The sequence below is a fragment of the Bos mutus genome, chromosome 19 (genome assembly GCF_027580195.1).
Source record: "Bos mutus isolate GX-2022 chromosome 19, NWIPB_WYAK_1.1, whole genome shotgun sequence".
In the NCBI taxonomy this organism is placed as follows: domain Eukaryota; kingdom Metazoa; phylum Chordata; class Mammalia; order Artiodactyla; family Bovidae; genus Bos; species Bos mutus.
In genome coordinates this window covers 13,888,649-13,912,289 of record NC_091635.1, presented here as the reverse complement: position 1 = coordinate 13,912,289, position 23,641 = coordinate 13,888,649, and the positions used below count along the sequence as shown (strand labels likewise).

The window sequence follows — 23,641 nt, the reverse complement described above, 5'->3', positions numbered from 1 at the left end:
GCCTGGGAGGCCCCTGTTGGCCGGGGGCGGGGTTGGTGAATAGGGAAGTGGCGCAAGTCCGGGGATCGCTCCGCTGAATCCGCCCGCGCGTTGCTGCCGTCGCCGCCGCCCCCTGTCCCGGCCCCCCCCGGGTTCCCTCAGCCCAGCCCGGTCCAGCCCGGTTCCCGGGAGGATGAAGTTCGTGTATAAAGAGGAGCATCCGTTCGAGAAGCGTCGCTCTGAGGGCGAAAAGATCCGAAAGAAATACCCGGACCGGGTCCCGGTGAGGACAGTAGCCAGGGCCGAGGGCGCGGGGCGCTGGCGCTGACGCCACAGCTTGGGCTTGAGTTCGGGACCTACAGCGCAGGCATCAGTCTGCCGGTTGTGGCGGCGTTGGGAACGAGCCCCAAACCGCTGTTTCTGGGACCGGAGGTGAAAGGAATGGGGTACCAACAGAGCTGAAAGTGAGGAGATGTAGACTCGAGAGACCTTGGGGTTCGTGTGGGAGGCTGTGGGGCGTTTGACAGTTTGAGCTTCACAGAGGGTTTTTGAAACTGAAGCTCTGGTTGGCCCGAATAAGTCATTCTCGTCTGATTAACATAATTGTTTTTATGACTCCGTATTCAGGGATCCTGGATGTTTAGGTGAATTAGAGTCAGTGGGGTCAGAATTCTTATTCAGGGCTGCGCCGCATGTTAAGAGACAAAGAGAAATGAGTCTGGGGTACGTGTGGGTGCTAGGAATGTTGAGTTCTTGACAGGTGGAGCTGTGTGTCTGTGTACCTAGTGTCTGCTAATTTTTATCTTCTCTTTAACAGGTAATAGTAGAAAAGGCTCCTAAAGCTCGGATAGGAGACCTGGACAAAAAGAAATACCTGGTGCCTTCTGATCTTACAGGTGGGAACCTGACACAGTACCCAGATTTGTTTCCTGGGGGCGGGAGTGCAGTCTCTGATGGAGGAGACTCCACATAGCAGGTGTTCTTTTGAGGGTATTTGTTATCTCTGACTTTATCAGGCCTTGTATCTTTGGCAGTTGGTCAGTTCTACTTCTTAATCCGGAAGCGAATTCATCTCCGAGCAGAGGATGCCTTGTTTTTCTTCGTCAACAACGTCATTCCGCCCACCAGTGCCACGATGGGTCAGCTGTACCAGGTATGGTGCCTGGGAAGTAGAGGAGGCTTTGGGGAGGAGTTGGAAGAGCTTGAGAGGCAGAAAGTTTGAAGTCAGCAGTTCTTGGACCAGCTGGCTTACTTAGTTCTCAATTTTATATTTACCCTTAAGATTTCTGCATCGTTCTGGGTTAGGGATTTGGACAGGGCAGTGAGCCAGAGTAACTGCTGTGGTCCAGACTCCCCTCCAGCCACTCCGTGTTCCAAGGCAGTAGAGAACAGTTTGAGATCTTATTGTCCAAGACTGTGGATAGGATAATACTGCCCAGCACTTATGGTCTGGAGCAAGTGAGAGAGTCAAAGTACTGGTATTTGGGGTCTTCAAAAAGAATGGTTGTGGAAGAAAATGTCCCAGTGGTGGGTGGTTCAAGTAACTAAAGCTCAGATGCCTGAATGCTGTTATTTTCTATTTTTATCCCAGGAACACCATGAAGAAGACTTCTTTCTATACATTGCCTACAGTGATGAAAGTGTCTACGGTCTGTGAAGCTGCTGCCCCTAAAGTGGGGGGTCCCATTCTACAAAGAGAGAGGTGGCCCCCCTTCCTTGACCTACTCCTCCTTGAGGTTCAAACACCACCTCCCTTCTTCAGGACCTGCACTTCCTAATGTTTGAGACTCTCCTATAGACCCTCTTAACACAAGGGTTAATGGGGGAGATGGCCTCTAATACCTCCCCTTTCTTTCTTCCCCTTTCTTTACCACCTTTCCCATTCTGCTTTAGACTTCTTGATTGTCAATCTCTGTCACATCTGGTAATTGTTTTGGTTTCTGTTCCCTTTCTAACTGCCCAAGGGGCTCAGAGCCCCAACAATCCTTTCTTTTCACTACCTTCTTTTTGGGGGTAGATGGAAGGGACTGAAATTGTGGGGGAAGGTAGGAGGCACATCAATAAAGAGGAAACCACCACCAAGCTGAACTGGATTTTTTCTTTGTGTTGTTCCCTCCCCCTTTTGTTCTCCTCTTCAAGTGGTGGGGAAAGAGTAGGTTAGAGGTAATAGTATATTTTGGTTTGTTCTGCGTATGTTGGGCTTTTCCTTGTGTATATAAAGAGAGTGCTTTTGTTGTGATGGATGGAATACTGAATATCATTTCATGAAAGTTCAGTTGTATATACGTGTATATGGATTGGGTCCTGAGGTTATTAAAGTTTTTTACAGTGGGTTCCTGTGGATAAAGTTTGAAAGCACCTGCTTCAGATAAAATATCCAACTGTGTCGTAACTTTTTGGATTAAGGAAGAGATTTTGGAGTATGGGAGCTAGTGAAAGGACTCCGTCCTCAGATGTATGTCGCTTTGCCAGGCTTTGTGCCGGCGTGAGGGATCCAGTGGAGTAGAATCCAAGGGAGGGAGACAACTGGGAGGAGGGAGCCATTATCACCAGGAGAACTTCATCTCCCAGCAGCCTTCCTCGGTCTGGCCGGAAGTGGGGTGGTCCCCGCGGGGATATAAAGCCGCAGAATTGAGGCAGTATGGTGGCCGAGAGTTCTAATCCCTTCTTCCCGTTCTTTCTTAGCTCCGCCTAGCCTACATTTCCCAGGAGCCTGCGCGCACTCTTCCTCCCTCCCCTCTGCTCCCAATCTCCCCGCCACTCCCCGGGGGAGGAGAGCAGTTTAGTGCGCCTGCGCTAGTCCGTGGTTTGCTGGGAAATGAAGTTCCGGATGCTTATACAGACCCCGTCACGCTCACCGCGGACTGACTACAATCCCCTTGATGCATTGCGCGTTAGCGCCCGCGAAGGGAGGGGGAGAGAGGAGGAGGGAGGGTGGAGAGGAGGAGGGAGCAGGCGGCCGGCGGCGCGGGGGGAGGGGGCCCGGTCCGGGAGTGCGGGAGGCTGTGGTAGAGGGAGGTGGCGGCAGCGGCTAGCGGACTCGAGTCACAACCGAGCCGAAACAGACACCTCTGTGGAGCGAGGCAGTAGGAGCACCGAGCACCGGAGGCGGCACCGGGATCCCCGGCTCAGGGGAGGGGGCGCCGAACCGGGAGGAGGGTAGGGGGCGATGCTGGAAGCCATGGCGGAGCCCAGTCCCGAAGGTGAGCTCTCGACCGGCACAGGGCGCTGAGCCGGCGGGGGGCGGGCGAGGAATCTATTGGCAAACTTGGAGGTCGAGCCCCGGAGCCCAGCAGGGGAGCGCGGGGAGGGGGTCGGGGGCCTGCCCCTGAAGGTGGGAGAGTGACGAGTTGAGAGACCTTGGAGGAAAGAGGAGTGCGAGACTGGGCCGGGGATAGTTGGAGATTAGACGCTGTGTGTGTGTAGAGGGGGTGGGGTGGGATGGGGAGTGGGAGCTGGAAACCAGAGCTTCGAGGGTTAGGGGCCGAAAGGGCCTCCGGCAGGTTGGGGCCCTAGAACCGAGAGGTTAGGGGAATCTGGGAGCCGGAGAGTTGTTGAGGAGGGAGGATGTAGGAGAGGATTGAGTGAGGAGCTCGGTAGTTCGCCGAGGTGGGGGAGTTTGTGGCGGTGGTGCCGGAGCTCCCGGTAGTTGCCGCCGGAGGTAGCCCGGTGATTGTTGGAGGGGTGGGCAGATAGTTGTGGGGAGACGAGGGGCCTGGGCATTGTCTGCGGTAGAGGGACTTATGCCGGTGGTAGCTGTGGGGAGAGGGAGCCGGGGAGCGACGAGAACAGGGTAGTTTTGGGGGCGGTGGGGCGGGGTGGGGGTTTAAGGCCGGCGAGTTGCGCCGGAGGGGGGGTTTGGTCGGCGAGGGTTAGAGCCTGGGAGTTGCGATGGGTGAGGGGGGCAACGGCGGCGGCAGCTGGGGTTGCTGGGCAGGCAGAGTAGCTGGGGTGGGGGCTAGAGTTTAGGGGTCCGTAGTCTAGTGACTTGGTGGCGAGTCCGGGGGCGGAGGGGGGGCGGCGGCCGAAGAGAGCTCGGAACTGGGCCCGGGGGCCCGGCGGGGAGCCCGAGGAGCTTGAGACGGGGAGGGGCCAAAGCCCCGGATGGGGGCGGAGGGACGCCGAAATTGTGGGGAGCGCGGCATGGGGGGGCAGGTGGGGCCGCGTCCGGGTGAGAGCTCTCTGGTCTGTCCCGGCCGCGAAGTGGCGTTGGATGTGTGAGCCCGTGTGTGTTTGGGGGTGGAGGGGGGGTGAGGGGCGCGCCGGGCCTCGTGCTCGAGTAGAAGGGGCCGGAGGGCGGGGAGCGGTTCGGCGTGGTCATCCTGGACCCTGGGGGCCGGCGGGCGGCGTGTGCGGGCGCGGAGGGCCTGGGGCGGTAGAGCGCGGCGGGGTGGGAACTCGGGGCACTGAGCGCGTGTGAAGGACAGGGGCAGGCGGCAGCCCGGGCTCGGTCCAGGGAGCGGTATGGCGGGGTGGGGCGCGGAGAGAGCCGAGGAGCTCGGAGTGTAGAGAAACCGTGAGTTGGGGGGGGGGGGCGGGGCGCTAGGCCTCCGGTGTGGGGGGGGAGGGGAGCGCTATAGCGAGGCCTGAGAGGGCGCCGCGCCCAGGCTCCGCCCCTCGTGGGGCGGAAGGGGGAGCAGGGGCGGGCCCAGCGCTGCTGGGGGCTTGCTCGCCTGGCTGAAGGACCTGGGAGTGGAGGGGGTTCACTTGGGACCGCGAAGGTTGAGAGGTGAGGTTTCACACCGACTCTTGCCTTGACTCAGCTTTTATTGCTTTTACAGATCCACCTCCGACCCTTAAACCAGAGACTCAGGTGAGGGTTTCCCATTCCTTTGTAGCCCAATATTACTGCAGCAACCCCCCCGCCACCACACACTGCGCCCCCCAGCCCCGGCCTCTCCTCTCTCCCTCCACCTTTTCCTGATTCCTCACTACTCTGGGGACTGTGCCTTTGGAGATGTCCCTCTTAAACTCTGTGTGATTTTCTTTTTTCAGCCACCGGAGAAACGTCGGAGAACAATTGAGGATTTCAACAAATTTTGCAGTTTTGTTTTGGCCTATGCAGGTTACATCCCCCCTAGCAAGGAGGTAGGGACAGAAGGACAACTGACTGGAGGGTGGTGTCCTAGGACTGTAGAGGAGCTCTTGAGCTTATGAGACTTTGTTACTTTATATACAAAGCCTCGAAATTACATGTGAAAGACTTAAGGAAATGGAAATTCTGGTGGGAGAACTAGTATCTGGGGTGGGAGTGGGATTAATAGATAGGTGGCTTGAGTGCAGTGAATGGTTTTGGGGTGTTCTTAATGGAAGGTTCTCTGGGATAAGTGTTAGGAAGCTGGAGATAGTAACAAGTGAAGCACAGAAACAGCTGAAGAAATACTGCTCTAGTCTAAGGGACGCAGTGTTGTGAAGGCAGTGGGTGTTGGGGAGATGGTGAGAATTTGAGGGCAGAGGTAACATGGATGTGTTCAAGAGGAGATGCTGCGGAGAATTGGGATGGTGATAAGTTTTCTGAATACAGTGAGATTTGGTGGTTTTGGAAGGATATTTTCGTCTGTTTGGTATGTTGAGGGGCCAAAATAAGGCTGGGCCCCCTCTGACCCTGGTCTTTTCTGTCCTTTAAGGAAAGTGACTGGCCAGCCTCTGGCTCCAGCTCTCCATTGCGAGGTGAGAGTGCGGCAGATAGCGATGGCTGGGACTCAGCCCCCTCAGATCTCAGAACCATCCAGACCTTTGTTAAGAAAGCAAAGTCATCCAAGAGAAGGGCGGCTCAAGCAGGTCCCACCCAGCCAGGACCCCCAAGGTCCACTTTCCCTCGTCTGCAGGCCCCTGACAGTGCCACTCTGCTGGAGAAGATGAAACTCAAGGACTCTCTCTTTGATATAGATGGGCCCAAAATGGCATCTTCACTGTCCCCCACGTCCCTGACACATGCCTCCCGGCCCCCTGCTGCTCTCACCCCAGTGCCCCTTTCCCAGGGGGACCTCTCCCAGCCTCCTCGAAAGAAGGACCGAAAGAACCGAAAGTTGGGGCCAGGAGGGGCAACAGGCTTTGGGGTACTCCGGAGGCCCCGCCCAGCCCCTGGGGATGGGGAAAAGAGGTCTCGAATCAAGAAGAGCAAGAAGCGGAAGTTGAAAAAAGCAGAGCGAGGGGATAGGCTCCCACCTCCTGGGCCTCCCCGGGCACCCCCCAGCGATACAGACTCTGAAGAGGAGGAGGAGGAAGAGGAGGAGGAGGAGGAGGAAGAGATGGCAGCGATGGTAGGAGGGGAAGCCCCAGCCCCTGTGCTACCAACACCTGAGGCTCCTAGACCCCCTGCCACAGTGCACCCCGAAGGAGCCCCTCCCACTGACGGTGAAAGCAAGGAGGTGGGCAGCACTGAAACAAGCCAAGATGGAGATGCCAGCTCCAGTGAAGGCGAGATGCGGGTCATGGATGAGGACATCATGGTAGAATCAGGTGAGAAATTTGGGGCTGCCCAGGGGCAGCTGGGTTGATGGGTCTTGGGGTAGTGTGGATCCAAGAACTCAGAACACCAAACATACCTTCTTTTTCCCAGGTGATGATTCATGGGATCTGATCACGTGTTACTGCCGAAAGCCCTTTGCAGGCCGGCCCATGATTGAGTGCAGCCTGTGTGGGACGTGGATCCACCTCTCCTGTGCTAAGATTAAGAAGACCAATGTCCCTGATTTCTTTTACTGCCAGAAATGCAAGGAACTGCGGCCAGAGGCCCGGCGATTAGGGGGGCCTCCGAAATCTGGAGAGCCCTGACACATGCCATCTCCAGGCTGGAACTTCAAATGGAAATGTGACTTGGGAACTGAGCCTCAGGGTCATCATGTCCCCTGAAGCTGGGATGTTGTCCCATTTCGAGGCAGAAATTCCCAAGGGAAACTGGTTTGGAAATGAGTGGTTTTCCTACCCAACCTTTCCTTCCCACCTTGTGGACTTGAACTTGGACCCATTGCAGTTGCGGGTGGGAGGCTCTCTGGGTCCCTAGACACTTAAACTGTCCCTGCCACTGCTCAGTTTCTGGGCCAGGGTTAGAACTGGGATGGAGTGGGACAGTTGTCTATAAAACTCTAGTGTAAATATAGCAGTCCCCTCCCTCATCTTTTCTTCTATCTCACTCCCCATTTATTCTACACCGGTTGTATTTTTAATTTAGGACTTCCCCTTTTGAGCGTGGCAGCTCAGAGGTGGAGTGCCAACCAGAGCTTGGCCAAGGGAGGAAGGAAAACAGAAAGGTGACGATTCCTCACCTCTTTTGTTTTTAATACTGGCCAGCTGTTTGTACAGACAGCCTGCGTGTTGTAAATAAAGCAGAGTGGGCTCTTCTGTGTTTATAGCCCTCACTGACTGCCGTGATGGGGAGGGAGGTTTTGGAAAAGCTGGCTGGAGGTGGAGCTGAAACCCACCTCTCTACTAAAAATGACCTGACTGCGCCTTTCCCACCAACACTATGACCTCAATTCAATTGGCTTTGCCCCGCCTCATCCCCAGTCCAGGACCACCCCCCTCCCCCAATTCCCACCCACACCTCCCACACGCGCGCTCCAACGCATAAAAGTTGCTTGGAGCTCCCTGCCGCAGCAGATAAAGTGGGCAGGCATTGCTTGCTTGCCCCCTGAGGGCAGAGCCCAGGCTGGTCAGAGTAGTCGGAGGACGCGGGTGGGGACACACATGGAGGAGGAGGTTGGAAGACCGTTGCTGAACGCAGCAATCATGTGGCGGGGGTACTAGGCGGAGCCGAGGGTTCACGTGACCACGAGAGGGTCACGTGGTGGAGGCGTTTCGAAGGGGTGGGGTCGGTTCTGATCACGTGATGTGAGGAGAGGTGGGCGGGGCGCTGGAGGGCACTCACGAAGGCGGTGGCGGCGGCGGCGGAGCCCTCGGCTTTGGGTAGCACCCCACGGCCCGCCCCCCTCTCGCCGCCGCCACCCTGCTGACCCCCGCCTTCCTCCCTTTCGCACCTCTCTGGCGCTGTGTCGGTCCTGGTGCTGGTGCGTCGGTTCGCGGGAGTGCGCAGGCGCGGCGGGGGCGAACAGCCCCTTTGGGTGGGCGGCGGAGCCCGGGAGCGCGCGGGCGAGACCATGGCGGGCAGCGGCGCGGGGGGCGGTGGTGTTGGGGAGACGAAGGTAATTTACCACCTGGATGAAGAAGAGACTCCCTATCTGGTGAAGATCCCCGTCCCCGCCGAGCGCATCACCCTTGGCGATTTCAAGAGCGTCTTGCAGCGGCCCGCGGGCGCCAAGTACTTTTTCAAGTCTATGGATCAGGATTTCGGGTGAGCGCGAGGCCTAGACCGGGATGGATGGGGGCTGTGCTTTTGTGGAGTGGGTGATATTGAGGGGCACCGGGCTACTATGGGATATGCTGGGATTTTCTGGGCACTAGTGGAGCGGATTTTACTGTGCTGGTGTAGATTGGTTATCACAGGACGGACAACGTTATGCTTGGATAGATTGAGGCGCACGGAGCTGTAGGAGGACAGACTGGGCAATGCTAAACCAGATTAGAGAAGATTAGGCTATACTGGAGTAGACTGGGATACACTGGTTTATTTTCGGGTGTTCTGGACAGCGATGAGGTAGGTTGATGTATCCTCTGGTAGCTGCATCGTGAGCAGTCCTGTGCCACACAGGTTGTGGAGGGATATTGGGAAACCTGCTGATGTCAATTGATGGGCCAATTTGGGATGTTCTCTCTGATACTGAGGCAGACAGGATTGTTTGGGGGATATTCTAGTCTGTACTAAGGCAGTGTGCTGTATTGGGCTGCAGAACCCAGGTCTGGACTGGGTTCTGTTGATCTTTGTTGATCTTTGTTTCTTTGGGGGCCTAGTTTTTTGGGGGGATACTCAATCTAGGGGTACACAGGGCTGACCATGTCTATGTTAGTACAGACAGCTCTATTGGGATATTCTAGTCTATGTTGGTGTAGACAGCTGCGTGTGGGGACATTCTAGCCTATACTAGAATAGTTTGGGGCTATCCTGGATAATTTGGGATAGTCTGGAACCTTAAATAATTCAGGGTAGGCCTTTTTGTGTTTTATACCTTTAGGACTGTACTCTCTGTCCTCAATCTCAGCTCTTGAAGGGAGGCTGGCTTAGGCTGGGATAGCCTGGATTCTAGGAAAGCTGAACAGACTGGACTTTACCTAGAAAGACTGGATGTTGGGATGGTACCTTGTATTGAAATTCAAAGTTCGGTTTGTCAGCACTATATAACCTGGGGCATTTAACTTTGTTCATTGATTTCATCTGTGAAACAGTTAACCAGAGTAAAATGCTTAGCACAAATGCATGGTATGTATGTTCTTGGTGAATGGTCATTGTCTTTATTAGCACGGAGTCCACTTCAACTAGGCTACAATGATACAGGATAAAATCACTTGGCAGGCTGGACTATGTTGAGATTGGATTATGTTGTGAAGAATACAACTGTTATGCTGAGACAGATTGGTATGACACGCTGGGCTGTGTCATCACATTAATAATAGATGGGATTGAGTTGACATATATCCAGGGTCCTAGAATCATATTAGGCTAAAGGGTTAATTAGACAGGAGGTCCTAATTTTGGGGGTGAATGTCTCGTGATCAGTATGTTTATTAGTTTAGCCAACAGGTGTTTGTTAGCGCTTAGGCAGCATCAGGTACTTTGCTGTGTGGTCAGGGACTTGGGGTTGAACTTGGTGTTGAACAAAATCGGCACTGATGATTTCGTGTGGTGGTTGAAAAGAAGGAGCAAGTTCGGTCCATTGAAGGAACCCATGGGTGAGATTGCCCTCAGGGCTGGGCTTTGGGGTCTGTCTGCTGCAGCTGCTGCTAAGTCACTTCAGTCGTGTCCGACTCTGTGCAACCCCATAGACGGCAGCCCACCAGGCTCCCCCGTCACTGAGATTCTCCAGGCAAGAATACTGGAGTCGGTTGCCATTTCCTTCTCCCATGCATGAAAGTGAAAAGTGAAAGTGAAGTTGCTCCCTCGTGTCCGAGTCCTAGGGACCCCATGGACTGCAGCCCACCAGGCTCCTCCATCCATGGGATCCTCCACGCAAGAGTACTGGAGTGGGGTCTGTCAGGAGGAGCAAATTGCTTAATGCAGAGTTTGTGCCAGGTGAGGCACAGAGGAACGGGGATCTGGGCTTCACCACTCCTTAGGAGCTCAGTCTGCTAAGTACTGTTCTTTGATTTAATGAGTGTTTTTACTAGATGACAGTGCATTTGAACATCCATCTGGAAGTGAGTTAGAGAAAACTAAGGAAAACATAAGATTAGAGACATAGACAAGGACCACAAAGCCTTTGTGGGGCAATTGTGTGTGGAATGGGGTGGCTGCCCGTGAGGCATTTAAGGTTAGATATTTGGGGCAGCTAGGGCAGCCGTCTATGGGGTTGCACAGAGTCGGACATGACTGAAGTGACTTAGCAGCAGTAGCAGGGCAGCCTTAGGGGAAGGCCTTTGACATTGGGCTGAGAGGTTTGAATTAGACTCTTGGAAAGCTCTGGAACAATGCTGAGCCCAAGGATGAACTGGGGATAGAAAGAGAAATAAGGAAAGGGAATTCGGTTTGGTGATTTCTTGGGTGTAAGAGTGAAGTGTCTCAATGTCAGAGAAGAGGATTTGCTGTGGTGGGAGGAAATCAACATCCTTGAGCTGGATGAAGATTGGGAGAAACTTCGAATGCAGGTGGGAGTGGGGAAAGCCGCTCCAGTTTCACTGACCTTTATCTTATCTCTCGGCAGGGTGGTGAAGGAAGAGATTTCAGATGACAATGCCCGCCTTCCCTGCTTCAATGGAAGGGTAGTATCCTGGGTAAGCGGCCTGGCTTTGAGGACCAGTCCCTCTGGCACTTCCCAGCTCCTCCAAGCCTCAGCCTGTGCCCACCCCATCTCAGCTGCTGGAATCTCTGACTGTTTGCTTCCTTACCTGTTTGTTTCTTTGTGTTTGGCCATGCACCATGTGGCTCTCCCAACTGGGGATTGAACCCGGCTTTGAGAGTGAAAGCGCCAAGTCCTAACCACTGGACAGCTGGGAAGTTTCCATCCTCCTTAGCTGTTTGGAGAGCCAGCCAGTTGGAGCCTCTTAGCCTTCTCTTTCTGGAGCCTTTAACACTTGCTGCTGCCTTTTTTCTGTGTGCTTTTCTCCAGGTTCTCTCAGGCCCTGTTGCCTTTTCTAGTTCTTTCTCTTACTCCTACCTCATAGGCCTTCACTTCCCTGTTGAGCTGTGTTGGCTTTTTTTTTTTTTAATCACTTGTACCCTTCTAGCTAGTGTCATCAGATAACCCCCAACCTGAGATGGCGCCCCCAGCCCACGAGCCTCGGTCAGACCTGGCGCCTCCACCCCCACCTCTGCCCCCTCTGCCCCCAGAGAGGACCAGTGGCATTGGGGACTCCAGGCCTCCATCTTTCCAGTGAGTCCTTGAGATTCTTGCGTCTGGGGGAGGGAGATGAGGAGGGAATCCAAGTCCCATGGGAGGGGAAGCCGAGGGTTTGGGGCCCTGTCCCACTGATGGAGGTCGGGAACCCTCTCTGCCCATCTAGCCCTAACGTGTCCAGCAGCCGGGAAAACCTGGAGCCCGAGACAGAAACAGAGTCAGTGGTGTCTCTGAGGCGGGAGCGGCCTCGCAGGCGAGACAGCAGTGAGCATGGCGGTGAGGGGGACCGGGCCTGGAGGCCGGCTAGAGCAGGAGCTGGGGAGGGGTTGGCTCCCACTGAACAGAAGCATCTGGGTCAGATGCCATGAGGAGCCTGATTCCTGAGGTGCCTCTTCCTCCTCAGCGGGAGGCCACAGGCCCAGTGGCCCCTCCAGGCTGGAGCGCCACCTGGCGGGGTACGAGAGCTCCTCCACCCTCATGACCAGTGAGCTGGAGAGCACCAGCCTGGGGGACTCGGACGAGGACGACACCATGAGCAGGTGAGGCTCCTCGGACCTCCCCAGGGCACTAGCCCCCCTTCCCGTCCTTTCCTTTGGCCCCATGACCACTGCCCAACCTCCCAGCAGGTTCAGCAGCTCCACAGAGCAGAGCAGCGCCTCCCGCCTCCTCAAGCGCCACCGGCGGCGAAGGAAACAGCGGCCACCCCGCCTGGAGAGGGTAAGGGGCTTCTTGTGGGTCAGCTGGACCTCCCTTGGGGAAGTTGGGGGTTCAGGCCTTGACCTAGACAGTCCGAGGCCCGGGAATCCCTTGGCTTGTCCCGGGGTGTTAGAGGCAGTCCTGCTCCTTCCCCTTTGCCCACCACAGGCCTCATCCTTCAGCAGTGTCACAGATTCCACCATGTCTCTCAACATCATCACAGTCACGCTCAACATGGGTATGGAGGGGCCGGGAGGATCTGGTCTCCAGGGTCCCTGGGGGGCATGCAGCTAGCGCTTCCCCTCATCACCTGGCTTCCCTCCACAGAAAAGTACAATTTCCTGGGCATCTCTATTGTGGGCCAGAGCAATGAGAGGGGAGACGGTGGCATCTACATTGGCTCCATCATGAAAGGTGGGGCTGTGGCGGCTGATGGGCGCATCGAACCTGGGGACATGCTTTTGCAGGTGAGCTGGAGCAGGCCCATGCACTGACTTGGCCAGCGCTCTCAGCCCCTCCCTCTCGCCTTTGACCCATTGTCCCTCCTGCCAGGTGAACGACATGAACTTTGAGAATATGAGCAACGATGATGCGGTGCGGGTGCTGAGGGACATCGTGCACAAGCCAGGGTGAGCCTGTGAGCTGGTCCAAGTCCTCAGTCCTCTTTCTTTGCCTTTTCACTTTTTTTTTTTTTTGGTTTTGTCATAATACAGAGTCGGGAAACATAGAGCTGGTCAAAAAGTTCATAAAACAAAAATGTGTAATGAGTCTGGGGTGAACAGGTGGCCATTATCCCCACTACTTATGTCATGACCTAGAAGTTTGCTGACCCACAAAGGGTCCCTCCAATGTCCCTTCCTGGTCCCTCCCATCTCATTCTCCCAGAGGTAACCAGTCTCTTGATTCTTTGTTCATCACCACAATAGTTTGTTTGGCTCTCATTTGAGTGGCCATGTACATGTCTTTGAACAACGCACTTTAGTTTTACCTGTTTTTAGACTTTCTGAGTGGAATCGTGCAGTGTCTTCTCTCTTAAATTACTCAGCAGTATGTTTTTAAGAGTGGCCTGTGTTAGTCATCCTTATTGTGGAGCCTTTCACCATCACTTTCTCAGCCCCAGTTGTGCCTGTGGTCTCTCCTCTTTCCCTCTTTCTGTCTTTCACTCACTCTCATTCCAGGCCTCCCCTCTCCTCAGACCTCTGCCCTTACCCCCACTTGACTGACCTTCTCTTCCCTACAGCCCCATTGTGCTGACGGTGGCCAAGTGCTGGGATCCCTCTCCCCAGGCCTACTTCACTCTCCCCCGAAGTGAGTGATGCTCAGGGGTCCTACAGCTAGGAGGACAGGGCAGGAGTGGGTACTCTTGGCCTCCATGCTACAGGGAATGGAGCGATAGGGGGGTACGGCGAAGCTGGAACAGGAGTCTGAGTCGGGGAGGGATGGGGGTGGCTCTCTGTGGTTGAGAGGTGACCATCCTGGTGGCCTTCGCTGTTGCAGATGAGCCCATCCAGCCGATCGACCCTGCTGCCTGGGTCTCACACTCTGCTGCCCTGACTGGCACCTTCCCAGCTTATCCAGGCTCCTCATCCATGAGTACCATCACCTCTGGATCCTCTCTTCCTGATGGTGAGCCCGCCGGCCCATCCTCGCTCCCTGGAAAGCCACCTGCTGTGGTGTGACTCCACTGCTCCATGGGCCTTGGTCCTAACTCTGACTCCCTGATTGTCCTCCATCAGGCTGTGAGGGCCGGGGTCTCTCTATCCACACAGACATGGCGTCTGTGACCAAGGCCATGGCCGCTCCAGAATCGGGACTGGAAGTTCGGGACCGCATGTGGCTCAAGATCACCATCCCTAACGCCTTCCTGGGTGTGGCTGGGCTCTGGGCAGGTGGTGGGGGAGGAAGAGGAGGAGGCCAAAACTGGGAAGGGGGGTGGAAGCTAGAGAGAAGAACTTGAGGCCTTTCTCTGTCTTCCACAATCCAGGCTCGGATGTGGTGGACTGGCTGTACCATCACGTGGAGGGCTTTCCGGAGCGGCGGGAGGCCCGGAAGTACGCCAGTGGGCTACTCAAGGCGGGCCTCATCCGGCACACTGTGAACAAGATCACCTTCTCTGAGCAGTGCTATTACGTCTTCGGAGACCTCAGTGGTGGCTGTGAGAGCTGTGAGTGCCCCTGTCCCGGCCCAGGTAGAGCGGCCCTGGCAGCCTTGTCCTGCGTCTCCAGCCCCAGCCCAGAAACCAACCGGGGCTGCTGTGGACGCTGAGCAGCATGCGTCCTTCAGTGGTCCCTGCATTGGCTGATGACGGGCATGGGGGTTGACATACACCCCTGTTGTGCTGGATGAGCTGTGCGCAGGTTCAGGGTTGTGTCTGCTGGGGAGGGGAGACATGGGACTAAGGGTGGCTCTGGCCGTGTTCCTGCCCTGACGGCTGTGGCAGGTGGGACATTCCCTATCAGAGGCCCTCTTGTTAACCCCTGCCACGGATGGTTGTGGGGAAACCGTTCCCAGTTCCTCATTCGATGTCTTGGCATCCTGGCTTCTCAACGCAGTGATCCTTGATCTCTTCTTTGCCTTCCAGACTTAGTCAACTTATCTCTTAATGACAACGATGGCTCCAGTGGTGCTTCGGACCAGGATACTTTGGCTCCTCTGCCTGGGGCCACCCCCTGGCCCCTATTGCCCACTTTCTCATACCAGTACCCAGCCCCACACCCATACAGTCCTCAGCCCCCACCCTACCACGAGCTCTCGTCCTACACCTATGGCGGAGGCAGTGCCAGCAGCCAGCACAGCGAGGGTAAGTTGCCGACAGATCCCCACATAGTTGGGTCTGGATGTGGGGGCCAAGGCGAAGCCAAGGAGCAGAGGCTGGAGCAGGGACTGGGGAGGCCAAAGGACCTGGGCTGTGGCTCAGTTGCTCCTATCCTCTCTCTCCCCACAGGGAGCCGGAGCAGTGGGTCCACGCGGAGCGATGGGGGGGCGGGGCGCACGGGGAGGCCTGAGGATCGGGCCCCTGAGTCCAAGTCCGGCAGTGGCAGTGAGTCTGAGCCTTCCAGCCGGGGCGGCAGCCTTCGACGGGGTGGGGAACCTGGTGGGACTGGTGATGGGGGCCCTCCCCCATCCAGGGGCTCATCAGGGGGTGCTCCCAATCTCCGAGCCCACCCGGGGCTGCATCCCTATGGCCCACCTCCTGGTATGGCCCTCCCTTATAACCCCATGATGGTGGTCATGATGCCGCCGCCCCCACCCCCTGTCCCTCCAGCAGTGCAGCCTCCAGGGGCCCCTCCAGTCCGAGACCTGGGCTCTGTGCCCCCAGAGTTGACCGCCAGCCGCCAAAGTTTCCACATGGCCATGGGCAACCCCAGTGAGTTCTTTGTGGATGTCATGTAGAGCCCATGGTGGGGCCACGTTGGATCGGCTGTCAGTGTTTGGTGCTCCTGTCCTGTGATTGGATGTCTTGTCAATCATGTGCTCATCACTCCTCTGGTGCTTGGACTCAGCCTGTCCTGTGGGCTGCTGTCTGCTGTGAGGTTGTTGCCACTGTGACTTTCCAGCAGTGCCTGGTTCCTCCCTTTTTCTTTGGGGTTCAACAAGGGACCTTTGGTTATTTTTAGCTTTATTTTTTTTATAAGCCTTTTGGGGGGTTAAAATAGATGTTCTTACATTTTGGGGACTATTTTTTTAGTAGATAATTTTTCTTTTATATGAAGAATGCTTGTCTCCTGGGCCCCTCCTTCTAACCCCTCAATGTGACCTCCTTATCCATTCGCCCAGTCAGCTCCGTCCTGAGCAGGGTGGGAGGGTGGTCAGTGGTACCCTGGGATGTGGAAGGGGGTTGGTTCCCCTAGACAGCCGTCAAAGGAAGCTGGGGTAGTTGGTACTGGGGGCCATGTAGCTGCTTTTGTTACTCTATTTATTTTAGTCATCTGTATAAAACACTAAATAAAGCAATAGGGGCAAACTCCCTGCGCCTCTGGCTCCTTTCTTTGGGAGGGAGGCAGGCAGCAAGGGAAAGAACAGAGATACAGTCGCAGAGTGTGACTTGTTAGAAACTTTATTTGTGAGGCAGTAAGTGCTCCCTCTGAGAGCAGGCACAGTCATGGGCCGGGGCCCCCTTCAAGGTAGAACCAGGATGGGCAGGAAAGGGGTCTGGGCTTTGGCTTGAGAAAAGGCACATTTTGGGCCAGGCTGTAATTGAGAGTACTCAGAAACCAAGGGGATTGCTGGTGACCACGCCGCCCCGCTCCACCAGGGCCTTGGAGATGCTTTTGAAGTTACGAAAAAGCTCCTGCTGCTGGGGGTCAGACTGCAGAGCAGTCATGTTCTCCCGGATCCGGGCTGCAGCCTGGGGAGGGAGGGGGAAGGAGGGGGTTCAGACCTGTCCCTTGATTCCCTCCAGCCCCTGTACTTAGTAACTCTGGATCTCACCTCGATACACCAGCTGTCACAGAGCATTTTCTCATGCTGGGCTGTGGGGTGGCCTTCACTCAGGGATCTTGAGGCCCTAGTGGGAAGCAGGAGAAAAACACATCTGGGCTGTGACCCTAGCCCAGGGACCCCCCCACCCCCTACTGAGACTCAGGTCTCCCCCACTGCCTCCTCACCTGGACAGAACCACCACCATGGCATAGAGGTCAATGGCACTGTCCGCCAGACGCTGCAGCAGAAACTGTTCATCTGCCAGGTAGATGGGTTGGCAGGGGGGGCGGTGAGTGGGTTAGGGGGAGGGAGAGGGAAAGGGGGGGGTGGGAACGAGGTTGTGCTCACTCACTGATGATATCCTTCTTGTGCTTTATCAGCTTGGCCTCCACCACGGTGGCAAACTGCTCCAGAGCCTGCACCGCCTGAGGAGATGGGATGGTGCCTGGGGTGAGATGAGGCCCGGTCTTGGCCCCTCAGCTTCTGATGCAGGCTACCCCTCCACCTTGACTGCTTACGTACCAGCTCACCACTCCGACTCAGTTCCTGGTGGACGATGCCACTGAGACTCAGGCCACTGCCCAGCCCTGCCCGCCTTAAGAGGAAGCCAGAGGGTGACTGGTTAGTTGCCATGCACCGCCCCTCCCCACCACGCCCTGGTCTCTAAGCTTACCGCCTCAGCTGTTTGCCTGCCTCTCCTAGCAGGAGGCCAGCATTCCCAAAAGGGTTCTTTAGAGCATTGCCAAGCCCAGAGAGTTCCTTTCCTTTGTCCTGTGGGGGAGGAGAGCCCCATAGTCAGGAGTCAGTGTCCTCCCCACCAACGCCCCCTGATTCTCCTCCCTCTTACCATGCAGCCCTGCAGAGCCACAAACAGCCGGAGAATGTCATTTGTCCCCTCGAAGATCCGGAAGATGCGAAGATCTCGGAGCACACGCTCTACCCCAGGCTCCTACCGCAGGGGAAGACAGATCACACGTCCCTGCTGGGATGCGCCTGCCTCCTGGCTCTGCAGCCACCCCGGCAGAGAAGCGTCTGTACCTTCATGAAGCCCATGCCCCCCATGATTTGGATGCACTCATCTGTCACTTTCCAGGCTGCCTCCTAGGAACAGAAACACCCCAGGTTGCTTTTGGAGCCAAGCTCCCAAACCTGGCTCTCCCTCCCAACAGGCCTAGGACCTCACCGAGCCAAAGATTTTGCTGATGGCGGCCTCTATCTGGAAGTCCGTGGATCCCTGGTCCATGTTGGCACTCACCATGTACGCCATGGACTGAGGTTGGGACATAGGAAGAGAAATGGAAAAAGGCTGCATCAGACTTGATCTGGTCACCCAGATCTCACAAGACCAGGTCTGCCTTGGCCTTTGGCCCTTCCCTTCACCTTCCAATGCCATGGGTTAGGCACGTCCGAGTATTTGGTCCCCTGGTCAGTTCATCAGGGGCTTGCAGGCATTTGACTTCTTGGAAGGGGTGAGGAGGTGAGGGTGGGGTGAGAGACTACACTTCAGGGACCTCTGGAAGCACCTCGGTGGAACAGCATGGCTCTCCCCATCCTGCAGAAGCTGAACTGGCTATGCCTCCCCGCATCCCCTAGGGCATTGGTGTAAAGCTGGAGACCCACTGCCCCAGGTGCTGCTGGGGGTTGTAGTCTGACCCATCTGGGAAGAAGGGCTCTGGGGACAGGGGGTGGCCCTCACCTCAGTCACATACTGCAGCATAGCCATCCGGGCCAGCTTCTCCTGGATCAGCCCAAAGTTGTGAATTTTCTCCCCAAACTGGGTACGGTTAGCAGCATGATCCACCTGGAAGAGGACACATGTGTCCCACTGTGGTTCTCTAGTCTCCTCTTTCTGGGAGGGGAGCTGGGCTGCACTGGGAGGGATGGGCTTTGGCCACAGTCAAGAGCCAGTCCAGGATGGATGGAGACCTAAGCAATCTGCTGGTGGGGAGGGGTCTCTTGTGGAGGGAGGGCCTGCAGGGGACAGGGGCACATGGAAAGGGAGACAATATGACTTAGACTTAGATTCAGGCTGGCCTGGGACAGGCAGGGTACTCACCGCCTTAGCAATGATGCCTTTCATGGTGCCTGCCAGAGCTGCAGCCATGCCAAACCTTCCATTGTTGAGAATATGCATGGCGACCTTGAAGCCGCCCCCTACCTCCCCCAGTACGTTCTCTGCTGGCACCCGTACTCCGTCAAAGTACACCTCTGCTGTGTTTGAGGCTTTGATGCCCATCTTCTTCTCAGGGGGCCCACTGTGACAGGATGGAGAAATTGCCATTGGGGTGGGGGGATTTAGTCCCTCATTCCTTATGAGCCAGCCCGAAAGAGGTGCAGGCAGCATTCCCCAGCATACCCAGAGGGCTGAGGAGGCCTGGCTTTATCCTGCTGCTGTGCTCTGAGCTCAATGGTTGGTGGAGCCAAACTTGAGGTCGGTTTCCTACATACTAGGCCCAGAGGGAACATGCTGTCCAGATGCTCTGGGTTTTGCACACATCCCCAGGGTGACCCATGGCAGCCATCTGCCCTGGAACTCAGTACCACCGGCTCCCTGGCTCCCCCTCTTCCACCCCAGCCCACTCACTGGGTGACGCCGCCAAAGCTCCTCTCCACCACAAAAGCTGTGATCTTCTCCTTCACAGCGCCGGTAGCTGTGTCTGTAACCGGTGTCTTGGCAAAGACCGTGAAGATGTCTGCCAGGCCCCCGTTACTGTGGAAAAAAGAGGCGGTCAGGGCACAGAGGATGGAGCAGTGGGGCCTGGATTGGGCAGAGGGTGGAGAGGAGGGAGAAATGGAAGAGTGCCTGATCCAAATCTTGCTTCCGTTGAGGGTATAGTATTTTCCACAGGGGCTGGGCACAGCTGAGGATCGGATGGACGCTGCATCTGATCCACTGGAGGGCTCCGTTAGACAGAAAGCAGCTATAGTCTCCCCTGTTGAGAGCGCTCCTTTACTCTGGGTTCTGATGGGCACAGAAGGCACTTTGGTGCCACCACCCATCCCTGGAGCACCCATCCCCCTTTAAGGCCTCTGGCGATATTCAGTGACTTCTGAATGTCTTTCCCAGAATCCTTCTGACCACCCCCCCCCCTCCCCGCCCCAGCCAACACACCTAGCTATGCAGTGATCTAAGTTCGGCCAGCCTAATCTGCCAAGCCCCGATCTCTGGCTCTACTAGGGCTGCCTCACCAGATGCCAGTTTGGGGAGATATTTTTCTTTCTGGGCCTTTGTGCCGAAGAGCAGGATGCCTTTGAAACCGATGCTCTGATGGGCCCCCAGGACGATGCCCACGCCAAGGTCATACATGCCCACGATCTCCACCAATCGGGCATACTGGAGGGGAAAGAGGCATTGGGGGCTGTAATTGGCTAAATGGGGACCCGCCCTTAACAGGGAAGCATGGGCAGCAGGAAAGAACCGAACTTGGGTGTCCCTGCAAAGTGAGTAGACAGAGCATGTGGGCCAATGGCAGAGGACACTGGCGGGTCTATTCTAGGTCTTGGTGGGAGGCAAGTACCCTACCATATCCTCAGACAATCCCCACATTCGAGATCCGTTAGGACTTGGGAACCTGGGTGAGGTCCACGACCTTTGGGGAACTGCAAGTTTCGTATTAAGAAACATCCCACAGGCGCCCAGGGCAGTTCATGGCAGAGACCTTTGCCCCAGAGGTAAGAAAATAGAAGACGGAGGCAGGAGGTGACTGGGGGGATTCCCTCACCTGGGTGTTGCAGAGGCCCACGCCACCCAGTTCATTGGGTACTTGCAGACCAAAGGCCCCCAACTCCTTGAGACCTTGCATGGTGGTCTCCTCCACTCTTTCCAGCATGTCATTCTTGGCAGCATCGTTCACCTCCTGGGGAAGGCACAGGATCTCACCTCTAGGCTCCTTTTAATAAGGCTCCTTAACCTCTCTCCATCAGGAACCACGCCCTCTATTACTCAGGCTGGCATTGCTTACCTCAAAGAATCGGGTCACGGGCCCCACCAGCTCTTTGAGAAACTGTGTTTGGTCCTCGTTGAGCACTGCGGTGGTTGGAGTGGTGAGAAGGCAGGACAGGTCAGGCCAGGCCAGGCGGTCAGGGGAAGCTGCCCACCCCCGCCCGGCTCTGCCTACTCATTTCCTTACCAGACGGGTATGGAAACACCTGATCGGTGGTGAGCTGGCCCTTGAACGTGCCCACAGCAAAGGACTTAGATACCTGCGTAGGGAGAAGGGAGGGGGTATCAGGGAACAGTGTGAGGTGGGTCTGCCCCTGGTTTAAACCCTCCACAGCTCGGAGCCACGTACCGAGTTGGCCCGTTTTTCCCTGGTCGAAGCCTCAGAAGGCTGGGAATCAGACTGGTCCACAGCCGCCTGGGGAAAGGGATTTCGAAGTGCCAAAAACAGCAAAGCGGAAGACGGGAGGGCGCATCCGACACCTTTCCCCTAGTTTCATCCTCAGGGCACCCGGGTTTGCCCTTTCCCCTACTTTGGGCGCCAGGCGACTGGCAGGTGACTAGGAGGGACCAAGAGGGAGACCCCTGCCGGCGGCGGGGAGGTGGGAGCCGAAGCGGACTCCGGCTCTCACACCCCTTAAAGTTCGCTGTCACTTACCTGGGCGACCCCACTGGCATAGGGTCGCCGGGCAGGGCCGGGCCGGGGCTGCCCCAAGAGCTCACCGGGCCACGAGCTGTGGGGAATAGGTGTTCAGTCCTGGCTCAGTGCCCCGGCTTCCTGTCCCCCTCCCCTCTGTCACACACACACCTTACGCCCCGCAGCCTCAGCAGCTGCCGCCCCGTACTCTGAGCCATTCTCGCTGCCCGCATCTCTGAACCGCTTCGGTCGCCGGTGCCCTAAACGCTGACCTAGAGCTGTCGAGGGTCTGCCAAAGTCTAGTTCCCCGTCCCTGACTCATCCTCCACAATGCACCGGGTCACGGCGGGCGGGGCTTTCCGGCCACCGGAGCATGCTGGGAGTTGTAGTTCCGGAGCGCCACATAGCCCCTGCAATCTGGTTGACCTAGGGGTCATCTCCAAACGAATGTTGTCTTCTCCCAAACAGCTTCATCCGAACTAGATGAACTAATTTGTACGAACCAGAGCGTAGCCAGCAGAAGGGGTGATGAGATAGGCTGAGACGGAAGAGGGAGGAACTTAGGCATCTGCCCCCAGAGGGGTGGAGGGTAGACTGAAGAGAGGACTTCCCAGCTGGAGTTAGAAGGGAGAGATGGAAAGAGAGAAGTGTAAGAAAGATACCAGAGGCAGGGGAATGGAAAGAGTACTCTGAGATACCGCTGAAATCCGTCTCCGCCAACACAAAAGGGAGGGAATAAAGGAGTGGGTGACTCCAGGTGGGTGTGAATTGCCCAGGCATATTATATTGAGACCTAGGAGTTGTCACTAAATCTGGAAACATCTAAATTTTCACAGTAGAGAGGACCCCCCAGGTTTGCTGCCTTTCCCTTAGGGTCTCTGACACCTTCCTGAACATCTCTGTGCCCTCTTGTTCTTCCCTGAGACCATGTGCTAGGCCAGACCTCTGGACCTCTGGGCAGATGGATTCTTCCCAAGCCTGAGAGGAACTGTAGGAGTTCTCATGTCCTGTCCCCTACACACACGCACACACACTCATACACACACACACACACACAAACATGTCTAGCTTTGGGTCAGGAAATTCTAGGTAATGTATGACCATCTTGTTACCATTCTGACTGAGGACAAACCCAGGAGACAGTGACAATTTCCTTTCTTTTAGGGCTTCCAAAGCAGAGCACTTTGGGGCTAATCCTCTTTCCTGGCCCTCAGGAAAATGTAGTGGTCATGCCTGGCTTTGGGGAGAGGGGCCAAGGGTATAAGGAGGAAGGTGGTGGTGGTGATAGTAACTGGGGACCCCGGAAGAATGGGACGGTGGGTGGGTCAGAGACTGCCTACTTTACCTGACAGCTCACACTGGGTGGGGAGAAGACAGCTCAACTCTAACCCTGGTGGATTAGAGAGATTAAAGTGAGAAGAGAGAGAGATGTCTGAGGGACCAGGACCAAGAGGTGAAAAACAGGCGTCCTTGTGAAGGGGAGGCCTGGGGGTGGGTGGGGCCTGGGACCCAGGGATCCCTCTCCCTGGACCTTTCTAGAGAGTTTGGGGTGAGAAGGCAAAGGCTGGGAAAGAGGAGGTGAGTGTGTGTGAGTGTGTTGGTCCCTCTGTCTCTTCCTTGGCCCAACCCCTCCCCCTCACTTGCATTTCACCAGCTCCCAAGTCGGCCCTCTGGCTCCTAGCACCCCCACTATTGCGATGGGCACCCCCTCTCCTTACGGTGCTGCACAGTGACCTCTTCCAAGCCTTGCTGGGTAAGTAGCCCCAGTTTTCTGAGGGGCAGCAGTGACAAGGGCTGGCCTGTGCTTGCGAGGGCGATTACTGAACTTGGGGGCTGGTTGGGAACCTGGAAATCAGGGGTCAGTGTCCACCAGTGTTGACTGGAGGAGTTCCTCTTTTACCTGATGGGGATGGAGGTGAGGTGATGGCAGGGGTGGCCAGGGAGGCCTGGGGTGGGAGGGGTAACTCAAGCTCTGTTCCTGTGACAGACATCCTGGACTATTATGAGGCTTCCATCTCAGAGAGTCAGGTAAGGGAGTTGGGGGGTGGGCTCTGAATTCCTGAGGGTGCAGCAGGGCTGGAGGGGTGAGCAAACTACTGCTAATAAGAACCTGAGACTTGAGGGTCCCCGGGGACGGCCTCCTGAGTCAGAGGCAAGGGGAGTGCTCTCTTTCCAGTCCTGTAGTCCATTTGCTCTCCTGCTTCCCCCTCTTCTTTACCTGCCCCAGTTTCAGGCACTTAAGAGTCGAGGACACAATCAATTTTCAGGTTTCTTCCTATAAATCCTGAGGGAGCCCTAGGCCCCCAGGGATTCCATCCTGCCAGCCCCTCCCTCACTCCCTACCCCCTACCATGGCCTCTTTCCAGTATCTCAACCACCCTGGGTGCTCCCAGTCTTTGAGAGGCTGGGTGGGTGCTTCCTTCTCTGAGAAATAAACTCCCTCCTCGCTGCCTCTCTGCTGTCCTCGCTAGTGGCTGGCCGGGACTCCATGTTTGCCTCAGGGCCTCTGGGCTCCTGTCTCCATCTCCTTTCCCATTATCCGGGTTCCTGCCAGCGCGGAAGGAGTTAACTCTACCGAGG

General features: G+C 56.2%; 4 protein-coding genes across 8 annotated transcripts; 3 read left to right on the top strand and 1 right to left on the bottom strand.

The window, feature by feature from the left end:
- The first annotated feature begins 51 nt into the window (after positions 1–51).
- GABARAP (GABA type A receptor-associated protein) lies at positions 52–2,061 on the top strand. Its single transcript, XM_005889954.3, has 4 exons — positions 52–262; positions 797–875; positions 1,014–1,132; positions 1,571–2,061. The coding sequence occupies exons 1-4, from the start codon at positions 173–175 to the stop codon at positions 1,634–1,636; spliced, it is 354 nt and encodes a 117-aa protein (XP_005890016.1). The 5' UTR covers positions 52–172; the 3' UTR covers positions 1,637–2,061.
- An 892-nt stretch (positions 2,062–2,953) lies between these two features.
- On the top strand, positions 2,954–7,323 carry PHF23 (PHD finger protein 23). 2 transcript variants are annotated; one of them, XM_005889955.3, is made up of 5 exons: positions 2,954–3,182; positions 4,761–4,792; positions 4,975–5,067; positions 5,607–6,441; positions 6,542–7,323. In XM_005889955.3, the coding sequence occupies exons 1-5, from the start codon at positions 3,149–3,151 to the stop codon at positions 6,754–6,756; spliced, it is 1,209 nt and encodes a 402-aa protein (XP_005890017.2). In that variant the 5' UTR covers positions 2,954–3,148; the 3' UTR covers positions 6,757–7,323. The 2 variants fall into 2 exon arrangements, with proteins under 2 accessions (XP_005890017.2, XP_070245473.1); XM_070389372.1 differs by lacking the exon at positions 2,954–3,182 and adding an exon at positions 4,159–4,196.
- A 492-nt stretch (positions 7,324–7,815) lies between these two features.
- On the top strand, positions 7,816–16,409 carry DVL2 (dishevelled segment polarity protein 2). 4 transcript variants are annotated; one of them, XM_070389367.1, is made up of 15 exons: positions 7,816–8,272; positions 10,734–10,803; positions 11,257–11,402; positions 11,533–11,642; positions 11,770–11,905; positions 11,990–12,083; positions 12,231–12,300; positions 12,390–12,529; positions 12,615–12,691; positions 13,303–13,370; positions 13,560–13,688; positions 13,799–13,930; positions 14,047–14,226; positions 14,644–14,862; positions 15,007–16,409. In XM_070389367.1, the coding sequence occupies exons 1-15, from the start codon at positions 8,079–8,081 to the stop codon at positions 15,453–15,455; spliced, it is 2,214 nt and encodes a 737-aa protein (XP_070245468.1). In that variant the 5' UTR covers positions 7,816–8,078; the 3' UTR covers positions 15,456–16,409. The 4 variants fall into 4 exon arrangements, with proteins under 4 accessions (XP_070245468.1, XP_070245470.1, XP_070245469.1 ...); XM_070389369.1 differs by having other exon boundaries at positions 7,817–8,272; positions 11,533–11,630; positions 11,993–12,083; XM_070389368.1 differs by having other exon boundaries at positions 7,817–8,272; positions 11,533–11,630.
- Positions 16,102–21,393, bottom strand: ACADVL (acyl-CoA dehydrogenase very long chain). Its single transcript, XM_070389371.1, has 20 exons — positions 21,233–21,393; positions 21,083–21,158; positions 20,777–20,842; positions 20,615–20,687; positions 20,447–20,511; positions 20,207–20,341; positions 19,674–19,818; positions 19,288–19,417; positions 19,069–19,194; positions 18,541–18,739; positions 18,181–18,285; positions 17,668–17,754; positions 17,523–17,585; positions 17,332–17,433; positions 17,158–17,255; positions 17,007–17,079; positions 16,837–16,909; positions 16,670–16,742; positions 16,494–16,569; positions 16,102–16,410 (listed from the first exon to the last, which is right to left on the bottom strand). The coding sequence occupies exons 1-20, from the start codon at positions 21,292–21,294 to the stop codon at positions 16,270–16,272; spliced, it is 1,968 nt and encodes a 655-aa protein (XP_070245472.1). The 5' UTR covers positions 21,295–21,393; the 3' UTR covers positions 16,102–16,269.
- Positions 21,394–23,641: the final 2,248 nt, after the last annotated feature.